The sequence below is a fragment of the Trichomycterus rosablanca genome, chromosome 5, assembly GCF_030014385.1.
Source record: "Trichomycterus rosablanca isolate fTriRos1 chromosome 5, fTriRos1.hap1, whole genome shotgun sequence".
Classification (NCBI taxonomy): Eukaryota; Metazoa; Chordata; class Actinopteri; order Siluriformes; family Trichomycteridae; genus Trichomycterus; species Trichomycterus rosablanca.
Genome location: NC_085992.1, coordinates 45,072,282 through 45,084,540, shown reverse-complemented (window position 1 = coordinate 45,084,540; position 12,259 = coordinate 45,072,282). Strand labels below are relative to the sequence as shown.

Sequence of the window (12,259 nt, the reverse complement as noted above, 5' to 3'; positions counted from 1 at the left end):
CTTTCTCGGCCAACTCAGATGTCATATTTGAGACAGAGGTTTAAATTGGGGGAAAAGATGATGTACAGATATACAAATCATTGCTTTTCACACACTGCCCAACCTTTAGATTGAGTTGTGGAGGATTTTCAGTAAGGGCCTGTTTACAGCGTATAACCAGATCCAATAAAATAAACCTTGTGCCTGACCGGTAATAAAAATGGAATGTAAAAGGTAATGTCCGCAATTTGCCCTTATAAATAAATAACAGATAATGGAGCATTCATTGTACAGATAAAGATGCCCAACCCATTGTCAAAAGCACACCAATACCCCCTGTCCTGGTAATGCATGTTGCACAGTGATGAATGAGGTTCATCTTTAATATGATGCTGCCTCAGCTTCTGAGCTCTCTCTGTGTGTGTGTGTGTGTGTGTGTGTGTGTGTGTGTGTGTGTGTGCAGGCCATGGAAAGCACCGTCTTCCTGCACTTATTGATAATGGGCTGTTTTTACTAAGGATTAATGCAGAGTTTGAGTAATGGCCAGATTCAGTCATAAAGGCGCTGAGCTTTCTACAATCATGTGTTTGCATTAGCTACATTTACTGCAGCGTAGACTGATTAAAAACACAGTTGACCTTGATACAAAATGTCAAAATGGAAACAAGACTTTTATAACTGACTGGTTACAAAGAAAAGCTTCACTACCTAATGGCAAGAACTGGCTGTTGTTTTACCAACAGACAGGTAGCAATACTTGTATTTATTTTAAGAAGCAAATTAAGAATACAGCACATTTTACATTAACACAGCTTTACTTCTTTTCTATCATATCAGTCCTAAAGGGTTTGTCGTGGGGTGTTCCAGTTCTTTGGGGGATAAGAAGTTTGTAGATCGATTTACATTACATTTACATTTTCTGCATTTAGTATATATATATATATATATATTAGTTTGTAATTATTGTGGATTTTTTTTTCATTTTTCTCAAATTTTATATTTTAATTTTAATCCTAAATTTAAGTTATTTTTATTTTCATGTAATATTATTCATTTTCCATTTTAAATTTACCTGAATTTTGGAACAAGTTCTGTTTCTTTTTATTTTAATTGTTTATAGAGATGTTTTATTATTTTTTTATACACCACCCACATAGTCCGGTCATCCCGCCCTGCAGGCACTTCCAATTATGTCCGCTAGATGGCACCCAGCCAACCATGTCCAGCCATGGAGCTCATAATCTCGGCGCCGGTGTGCTAGTGGAATTTCCCGCTGTGCCATCTGGGTGCCTTAGTGTTTAATTTTTTTTAATTTTTTTTTATTAATAATTTATTAATTATTGTGGGTTTTTTAATATTCAAATTTTTATTTTAATTCTAAATGTAAGTTCTTTTTATTTTAATGCAATATTAATAAGTTTCCTTTTGAAATTTAGATGAAATTTGGAGCAAGTTCTGTTTCCTTTTATTTAAATATTATTTTAATTATTCTTAAAGATGTTTTACTATTTTTAATACACTTTTAATGATCAAAAGTATGTGGTCACCAGATCATGGGCTTGTTGAAGATCCCATCCAGAACTATTAACATAAGGAAGTTTTTTTCCAAACTGTTACCACAGACCTAGAGGCTTTGTGTATATCATATAACTGACATTGTTCATATCATATAACTGACTGCAAATACTTGAAGTCAAAAATTTAGATACCTAATAATTTAGAGATAGAGATAATTTGATAATTTAGAGATTTAATAAAAGTACTCATATAAGAACCCCCCTCCGCAATTTCCTTAATTGTTAGACCTCATTATAGTTAATTAAGCAGAGCATTGTAGTTTCCTTCATTGTGAATTGGATGTTCAATTGTTATGGTCAATTTAATGATGCATACTGAGTTTATTATGAAATGGGATTCGGTAACTATCCAAACCTTCATTTGTTCCCACAGCACAAGAGGACACAGGAACAGAATTTTCCCCCTAAGCCTGACCACCCAGAGAGTGATTATTTTGCCAGTGAAAGTTGAAGGGAAAGTTCAGGTTCTCAACTCTGGCATTTACGGGCTGCCTCGTAAGATTTAATCTGTGCTGTTGTTATTGGGAGACCGTGGCATGAGACAGGAGGACGAGGAGAGAGGGGAGAAAGAAATGGATCATCGAGGTCTGCCTCACAAGGCAAATCTTCCCTGATGAGCACCAGCAGGAGAAGGCAGGGCAGCCAGTGCCTTCCGGAAAAAAAAATCTGCTGCTGTTTTCTCTTAGGGCCCCCTCCCAGCCAGTCAGGGGGGAGGTGGAGTATCTCAATCCCACCCCATCCAAGTGCTTGCTCATGCACACATACACACACACATAGTGAACTCTCCACAGGAAAAGCTGGAGACAGTCTCTGCAGTACCTCACAGCAGACTCGGTGTACCTCACCGGCCCAAACAGGATCCTCCTCTTCTTTGATAGTTGCTTAATTACCCATGTGGTGGAGCACAGATGTCAGGGATGCTCCTGCCCAAAGTTTACTCGAATAACTGGCTGACTGACTGAGTGACAGGATCCGAGGGGAGGCAGACGTTTAAGAAGCGGTAGGTGCAAAACCAGGAGCCATTTATAATTCATCAGCGCAGCAGTTTTTGGGCTGTCACGAGTCCCTGTAGCATCACGCTGATGATGCTACATGAAGGCCTGTCGGCTAAATAGTTCTTTATTTACCAGGTGGCAGCAGCGACTTTCTACAGGAAATGCATCTCACTTCTGAAGTGTTTCTGTGCTGTCATGATCATGAAAGCAGGTTTCAAGTATTCATAAAAAGATAAGACTTGATAAACTTTCTTCTGAGTTGTCATGATTTCTGCTTTTATTAGTTCTTAAATTAGAAGTTTTGATTTTAGTCATGATTGGCTTCACTGTTTTGTTTATTTTCTAATCTTGTAATTTAGCTGAAAGAAAAATTACTGTTTGTTTGTTTGTTTATTAGGATTTTAACGTCATGTTTTACACTTTGGTTACATTCATGACAGGAACGGTAGTTACTCATTACACAAGGTTCATCAGTTCACAAGGTTATATTCAACACAGTCATGGACAATCTAGTTTCTCCAATTCACCTCACTTGCATGTCTTTGGACTGTGGGTGGAAACCGGAGCACCCGGTAGAAACCCACGCGAAGAACATGAAAACTCCACAGAGAAAGGACCCGGACCGCCCAACCGGGGGATCGAACTCAGGACCTTCTTGCTGTGAGGCGACGGTGCTTCCCACTTAGCCACCGTGCCGGCCGGAACATTACTGTTTATGCAATTTTGTATACTGCAGCAGCAAGTAGATACAAATCAATATGTTCTATTGCAACAGAAAAGTAAGAAAAACAAGTTGTAACCATTAGTAAATATGTAGTTATCAACTAAGTTGACAAGCCAATAAAATCAACAAAAAAAATTATTTAAAAAAGAAATTGTAAAAAAAAGAAATTAGTTTAAATATGTAAAGCAAAATATTTTAAAAGCAAAACTAAACAAAATAAATAATAAGTTTAAATGGAAAAAAGTTTAAGCTTTCATGTAGAGAATAAAAAAATAAAATTTAACTTTTAAGCAATAAATAGAAAAGCAACATAAAACCAAATATGTAGAGTAATTGAAATGTTAACTTAAAAAAAAAATCTTTAAAACTAATTTTTAATATTAAAAATCCAAATTAAAGCTTTTAAATAAATGCTTCAAATAATAAGTTACAATAATTAAGCACAACACAGTTTCTAAATCAATACAGAGTTGTTGTATTAATTGTTGTTTTAATATTATAGCTATTAAAAAAAAAAACTAAAAGTCTAAATAAAAATGTCAAAGCAAGGGGCTTTTCAGCTGGCAAACAGTAGCATGAAACCCTTCTGTCATTATGAAAACTATAAGGAACAACAATTAGACTTTACACACCAACACTGACCAGAGATCATGTTGTTTATGAACTTGTTGTACTGGTGCCATCACTCATGCTGGCTTTGCATCTGTAATTGATTTATTGTTTCTAAACTCACATTTGACTTCCTCCTTAGTTCTCCTCACAAACCCCCTGTTGTGTAACTGCGTGGAGGCGTCCAAAAAGTTTTCCTCTTTCATGTTGAAGTGGCTCTTTGTTTGGGTACGAGCCAGACCGAATCTTAAATAAGAACCAGAGGGAGGCAAAGGGGGAACGTGTGTAGCGAAACCACACTGATGGAAACAATGCATGCGAGAGGGGCATCATCAAACACACAAACCAAACAAAAACAGCCTGAACGCTCTGGCATGCCGCTTTGTGCAATTAGCACCACGCCAGCTCTGATGGGTGCGTGCCCGGGGACGACGGGTGAGGCGACAACACGTCCCGTAGCATGACAGTAACTGGTACTGGCACGCTCCATCTGTGTTCCTATATTAAATGTCTTTTGAAGTTGGGAGGAACTTTTAGAGATCTGTTGTTCCACTTTTATAACACTGGCTTTGTTTTTGGATTTTATTCTGAAAGCTTCATAACAGTTTGTCCTGACTGGCATTGTTTTAACATAAATTTTTAACAGCTGTACCAACAATCCAATAAAAAATCCTTTAGTGTTCAAAAGTACATTTACATTTTCAGCATTTAGCAGACGCCTTTATCCAAAGCAACTTACAGTACAGTTACAGTTTAAGCAAGTGAGGGTTCAGGGCCTTGCTCAAGGGCCCAACAGCAGCAACCTGGCAGTGGTGGGGCTTGAACCAGCAACCCTTTGTTCACTGGCCAGTACCTTAACCACTAGGCTTCAACTGGCCCACACATGCAAAAACTGTCAATACTTTAATTAAGAAACAGCATTTCATTTAATTAGAACTGCAAGTAAATGTTAAATATTTGCAACATTATTTTATTTCTAATTATAAATAAAAGACAATTGTATGAAAGATGTATATCGGTCCTGAAACTTTTTTCTTTTTTTGTCTTTTACTGAATAATTAGGACACATACACAACAAAGTTCTTTTGTGAATTTTGTGGACAAATTATGGGTTAGTGCCTTATGTAAATAATTTAGATTAATAATTCAGTGAGATAAAACATGTAAAAATTGAAGAAAAGAAAGCCTTGACTCTTTTTCTTTGTCCATGTGTTCAGTAACAAACATTAATAAAGTTTTAAAGTAGTCATAGTCTTACATGGCAGCCTCTAAGTTGTACGTTTTGGTAGTGTAAAGCTAGCTTAACAATGGACAGTGACTTCCTTGTTCCAAATGTTGCACATTTGTGGTAGGGGTAATGTTTTTTTGGTGGGTTCTAACCATCCAGACAGATTTCCTATCAGCATAAGGCAGAGATGGGGACTCGAATTCTGTAACTCAAGTCCGAGTCGCACGTAAGTCGCACACACAGCGACTTCAGACTCAACTCAGACTCTTTTCAAATGATTCGACTCATGATTTGCAAAAAAAAAAAAAAAAAAAATATATATATATATATATATATATATTATTATTATTATTATTATTATTATTCTGCTTTTTAATAACCCTTTAAGCCGGTTAAGCCGTCTTAACCCGCAACGCACGCAATGAGTAAATGTTACAGCCAGATTCTGGCGTAGTGATGAAGCATTGCTCCCTACTCCCTACACAGTTTGAAGTTCACTTCATTTGAACATTTTTGTTACCTTTGGACTGGAATCTTACTTAAAATGGTGGAATACCCTACGTAGTGCACTTCACAGAAACAACTGGGGTGAATGGAACGCTCCTACAGAATGAAAATGTCAAAAGGGAAAAAATGTACTCACAGCAGTGGTCGAAAAGAACACCCAAACTGTCACCTTATGTTGTACACCACTGCTGTGTGTACATTTTTCTCCCCATTTTGACATTTTAAAACTAATATTACATTTGAAAGGCAACATGCTCACTCATTATTGATTAACTTCTAAAGCAAAACTAATAAAATAGAGTAATTTTCTATTTACAGTGATTTTTTGTAATATATTATATTTTGCAAAGAATTGTTGTATATATTTATTGTTTAGCATTTAGTTTTCTTTGGTTAACATGATTTATGTATTATTTTATACAATGTTTATTATTGTGTAACAATGTGTTACAATGTATTTTCTTTACATTCTGCTTAATTTTATTATGCTCATTTTCTAGATGTATCAAATATAGTTACAATGTGTTGCTTTAATTATTCTTTGCATTTCCTAGTTTCTTGGGACTACACCAACAACACACAATTAATATTTCTTTACTCGTGCACACAGTATTTTTTAATGAGCCTCTATCAAACAGTTGAGAGGATCACAAAAATGATGAACTTTTAATGGATGATTTTTCAGCTTCTAGCTTCAGGTTGACATATAGGTTAGAAAGGGTGTTTTCTTATAACCATCTACCAATATTTTTCAGCTTAACAAACATCAACCAAGGAGTAGATACTCAAAGTAATCTCAACCGAATGGCTGATCAGACCATTAAAGGGTTAAAGTTAAAAAAACTGCTATATATTTCAAGTTAATTCTTTTGTTTACGCGTACCCTTTAATTACTAAGCTTTGTTCAACGTCTAGCTGAGCCTTTCTTACTTTCTCTGTTTGTTTTTACTTGGCAGGCCGGCGTGTACATAATTGGACTCTTATCACCTTATCTGCAGATCCACAGAGTGGAATGTGTTCAGCAATGCTGCATTATACTTTACACAAGTTGTTCCTAATGGCCATTATCACGTCTGCTGGACTGGCTGAGACAAACATCACAGATGAACTAACTAGCACCGACGTCTCCTCCGTCAGGCCCATGGGAACCCACAGCCATGCGGTACGGCTCCCGGGTTCTGGGTCCAGCATCACACTGGACAATAGTACAAAGTTTCCAGTTAGAAGAATGCCTCCACCATGTAAAGACTCTACTTCTATTACGGATACCTTTAAGGTCATCAACACTTTCATCTCCTGTGTGGTGTTTGTGGTGGGCATGGTGGGCAATGCCACACTGCTGAGGATTATATACCAGCACAAGTGCATGAGGAATGGGCCTAATGCTCTCATCGCCAGCTTGGCACTTGGCGATCTCATTTATATCACCATAGACATTCCCATCAATGTCTACAAGGTAGGACCTAACTACCTCAGGTTTTTATCACTCTGTGTCTGCAAATTAGGACCAAGTATTTAATCAAATCTAGAGATTATCTAGTTCTCAACTTTTTTCAGATCCCTTTTATGGCTTATATATGACCTCCAAACAATGTCCAAATAGGACCTAGTCCCCAAGATCTTCCAATTAAATTCTCCCAGTCGATGACTACGACCTAGTCCCAATAAGCTTTTTCAATATAGGTCAGTTTTTATCTTCAAAATAAATCTACTCTTGACGAACACCTTGAGGTATGCCTTAGACTTCAAATTTCTAGAATTGGGGGTTGATATAAAGTAGGACCTAATACTAAAAATCCAAAGATCTTTCATTGAAAGGCAGGACATAGACCTGAGATAATCTACACAGATTTTTTGATACAGTATATGTCTACAAATAATCACTCTCATTTACCAAGCAGGTTTCCTAGTATTTGTGAGGTAGAACATAGCCCTTACCCCAATTTGATTTCCTACACAATACGTAGTTAGTACCTAGACTTTATCTTTTAAAGTGTTTATATTTGTATAAAGGTATATATTAATAAGCATGTACAAGGTAAGACCCAGGCTGCATCAGAAATCGCATACTTCCATACTGAACAGTACGCGAAAGCAGTATGCGAGAGAGGGTGGTGTGACCAAATACTTAGTATTCATTAAACAGTACGCGAAAAGTACCCGGATTACCTACTGCATGGGCAGCCATTTTTGAGTATGCAAAAACAGCATAGCTGCGGTCCGACAATCTATCCTATAAATCAACTAGAGCTGCAAAGGCATTTGTAGCGAAGAAGAAAGATGGCGGCCGCTCAGGTGGCGCAGCGGTAAAGTACGCTAGTGCACCAGAGTTGGGGTTCTGAATGCATCGCATCGAATCTCGACTCTACCTCTCGGACTGGGCTGGGCGGCAGCATGAGCAACGATTGACTGTTGTTCAGGGTTAGGGGTAGGAAGTCGGATCATAGGTCCTCATAACTGGTACAACTGCAGCCCCTGCTGGCTGACTGATGGCGCCTGCACAGGGCTAAGGAATAATGCTGATGGGGGTGTGACCCTCCGTACACAGCATCCATTAGTGTATGAACTCGACTCGTGCAGGTGAAAAATGCAGTCTGTACTGATTGCGTACCGGAGGGGGCGCAGGTCAGTTGAGAGGCGTCCTCAGTCTCGAACCAGTATAGAGGACACAATCAGGGTAATTGGACACGACTAAAATAGGGGAGAAAAATGGGGGGGGGGGGGTGTAATAGATAATAAAAAAATAAAAGAAGAAAGATGGCGGAGAGTCGTAGTAAGACAAACATTAAAACTGTTATGAATAACATTATGAGTAGCTTTGTGGAGAATGACAGAATTAATTTTGTCTGATTCTAAATTGTTATAACTGTGGCATCATGCATCACATGATGTTGGTAAGATGGCGTACATAGTACGTGCGAGGTTGCGTGCATGCTGCACACTTGCATACTGAAAGAGCTTACTTTACCAGCCGAGCAGTGCTCACTGCCTCCAATTTAGTACGCACTGTTTAGGTATGCGATTTCGGACACAGCCTCGGTCATCAACATCCCCAGATCACTCAGTGTCGATATAAGATCTAGTCAGTGGCTACAATCTGAGCTAGATCTCAATTCCTAAAATATATGTAAATGAAAGTTTGCAGTTTTATCAAAATAAAACACCAACTCAGCTTTTCTAACAGTGTTTACACTACTACAATGTAACAATTTTTTTGATGCAGGCGAGTACCAGCTGTGTTACTGTTTACCCCGGATTTCTAAAATGACCACAGCTGGGACCGCCCAAAATGTTTTTCATGTTAATCTAACTGGCTGTTCTTCTTTCCACCCAACATGGGGAAAAGTGAGACACACCTTTTTGTTTACATATTTTTGACCCTCTAACTGGCATTGGCCAACTCCTGGCCACCCTGTTTTTTTATTTAGAATCACCACTTATTGATATTGATTGGTTAGATCTTTATACGTCTTTTTAGGTTCATGTATGCTGTCATTTTGTTGTCGACAGAACCATATTTTGATATATTGAACATGGTAGTACATACTGTATATGGACAAAGGTATTGGGATACCCCTTCTAATGATTAAATTCATGTGTTTGTTAACAGTTGTTAACAAGTGTAATAAAATCAATGAAATAAAGGAAACTGTAAGCTTCCAACTTTGCAACAACAGTTTAGGGAAGGCCCTATTCTGTTCCTGCATGACTGAGCTTTACAAAGACATAAAGAAAAACTCCATGGTTTAAATAAACTCCAGTGGCCTGAACAGAGCCCTGACTTCAGCCCCACTGACCAGCTTTGGAATGAATTTTATTTGGAATATCAATTGAGGCTTTCTTAACCAACATCAGTGCCCAGCCAGTCAAATGCATTTTTCCACTGAATAGGCACAAATGTCTAAAGACACACACTGAATATAGAAGCACTTTGTAGTTCTACAATTACTGACTGTAGTCCATCTGTTTCTCTGCATGCTTTGTTTGCCCCCTTTCATGCTGTTCTTCAAAGATCAGGACTCTCCCAGGACCACCACAGAGAAGGTATTATTTAGGTGGTGAATCATTCTCAGCACTGCAGTGACAATAACATGGTGGTGGTGTGTTAGTGTGTGTTGTGCTGGTGTGAGTGGGTCTAACACAGCAGTGCTAATGGAGTTTTTTAAACACTGTGTCCACTCACTGTCCACTCTATTAGACACTCCTACCTAGTTGGTCTACCTTGTAAATGTAAAGTCATGTTTGAGTTGGTCATCTTCTAGACCTTCATCAGTGGTCACAGGACGCTGCCCACAGGGCGCTGTTGGCTGGATATGTTTTGGTTGATGTGCTATTCTCAGTCCAGCAGTGACAGTGAAGTGTTTAAAAACTCCAGCAGCGCTGCTGTGTCTTATCCACTCATACCAGCACAACACACACTAACACACCACCACCATGTCAGTATCAGTGCAGTGCTGAGAATGATCCACCACCTAAATAATACCTGCTCTGTAGTGGTCCTGGGAGAGTCCTGACCATTGAAGAACAGCATGAAAGGGGGCAAACAAAGCATGCAGAGAATAAGATGCACTACAGTCAGTAATTGTAGAACTACAAAGTGCTTCTATATGGTAAGTGAAGCTGATAAAATGGACAATGTGTGTAGAAACAAGGATGTGGTTTTAATGTTATGGCTGATTGGTGTACTTTAAAGTATTTTGAGAAGCTTTCTCAGAAGAATGGATGTTGTTATAGCTGAAAAGATCACATAGAGGTCACTTTATATGTATACCATTTTTTTTTTTTTTTAAATGGGAAGTCCGACAAGCTCATGGTGAGGTGTCCAAATACTTTAAGCCATATGGTGTATCTGCACGTTTAGTTTTTGGGAGTATTGAGGTGCAGATAGTTTGCAACAGATGCCTGTAGTGTGTGACTCATATGCCACCAGATGCTGAGTATCTAACTACACTGCTGATGTTCTGCCAGGTCTGTAATGTAATCCAGCTATATTTAGTTTCTAATGGCATTGTGGGTTTTTGTGCCTTCTGTATTGTTAGTAAATGAAATCAGGATTAGTTGGTTTCAGGTTGGATGAGATTGTAGGTTTGGCTGGTCAGAATTATTCCTGGCCTTGAGTTCTGGGTTAATTTCATGCTGCAAGATTCTACCAAATTTCATGGATTTGATTGAGTGTGAGCTGTTGCTGTATACTTAATCATTAATCCTGTTAAATCTGGCAGCAGTCGTATCATTGGTAAACAGACCAAAAACCCCTATTGAGCAAGCCGAGGGCGACCGTGGCAAGAAAAAACTCCCTTAAAAATACAGGAAGAAACCTTGATAGGAACCAGACTCAGCAGGGACTCATCCTCTTTTGGTGGCCTGGAGGACACTTTAAATAAATAGGATTTACACAGTTAATACAAACACAAAATTAAATTGAACTAAAAGTTATAACTAGCAAAAAAAACAATTTTTCAAAGAGTTCTTCATTGTTCAGTCCAGTCTGTGATAAAGTGCATTGTAAGTTCTGGACAAGTTCCCATCCCATCTAGCAGGAGCAGCATTGTTGGCACAGCAGTCTTGACTTGCAGTCTTTAACCTCAAGAGGGTGAACAGGTTTCCGTCAGAACCACCTTGAGGTAAAACAACAGAGGATGTACGTAGTTACCATGTGAAATCATTAAGAGTAAAATGTCAGTTTTACAGAGAGTAGCTTTAGACTCCGGCACCCCTAATTATTACAGCAAAATTAAAAGGGAGAGCGAGCAGGTAACAAGGTCATGAAGGCTTTCATAGGACATCAGCGCCCACCTGAGTGATCGGACAAGAGAGGCAGAACAACAGCAACCCAACATCCATGATCACCATACGTTTCTATGACCAAGAACCCCCTAGCTCTGTACCCTTGTAGATCATTGCATAGAGCTTTTAGCATTTATGAAAGACAATGATTTTTTAAAATATATTTCTCTACCACCTTTCTCTACACCACATTCACCATATTCATTGAAAAATTGATGCTAGTGACAAAGTCCCGTTCTGCAAGTTGTTTTAGACAGTATTTGGTATCTATCCTAGTATAAGAGCAATCAACTTTATCAGATTGTGCAGTTCAAAAACCGTAAAAAGAAAATACATTTTTACGTGGGGAACTAGCCAAAGCTTATAATTAAATATAGGGCTTTAACCAATGCTATAATCTATTATTCATAAATTTTACACTTCGTACAGTGTTAAGCTCAAAACAAAATGTGTATTGTCTACATTAACGCCTGTGTTTGCCAGAATATTGACTACACTTTCACATTGCCAAAGATAACACTGATATGGGACAGTGGTCACCTAGTAGGTAGAGCTTTGAAATATTAATCGAAAAGTTGAGAGTTTAAATCCTGGCTTTGCCATGCAGCCACTGTTGGACCCTTGAGCAAGGTCCTTAACTCTGTCTGCTCCAGGGGTGCCATACAATGGCTGACTTTGTGCTTTGACCCCGGCTTCCAAACAAACTGGGATATGCAGAAAAAGAATTTCATTGTACTGTACACACATTGTCCATTTTATTGGCTTCACTTACCATATGAAAGCACTTTGTAGTTCTACAATTACTGACTGTAGTTCATCTGTTTCTCTGCATGCTTTGTTAGCCCCCTTTCAT

The 12,259-nt window shown here is 38.3% G+C and overlaps 1 protein-coding gene across 1 annotated transcript in view; it reads left to right on the top strand.

Annotated features, from left to right (window-relative positions):
• Positions 1-2,426: 2,426 nt before the first annotated feature.
• ednraa (endothelin receptor type Aa) overlaps positions 2,427-12,259 on the top strand; it is a 32,735-nt gene continuing 22,902 nt past the window's right edge. The window contains exons 1-2 of the mRNA XM_062996225.1: positions 2,427-2,556; positions 6,576-7,075. Coding sequence (XP_062852295.1) covers positions 6,632-7,075 — 444 coding nt within the window. The 5' untranslated portion in view covers positions 2,427-2,556; positions 6,576-6,631. The remainder of the gene's footprint in view (positions 2,557-6,575; positions 7,076-12,259) is intronic.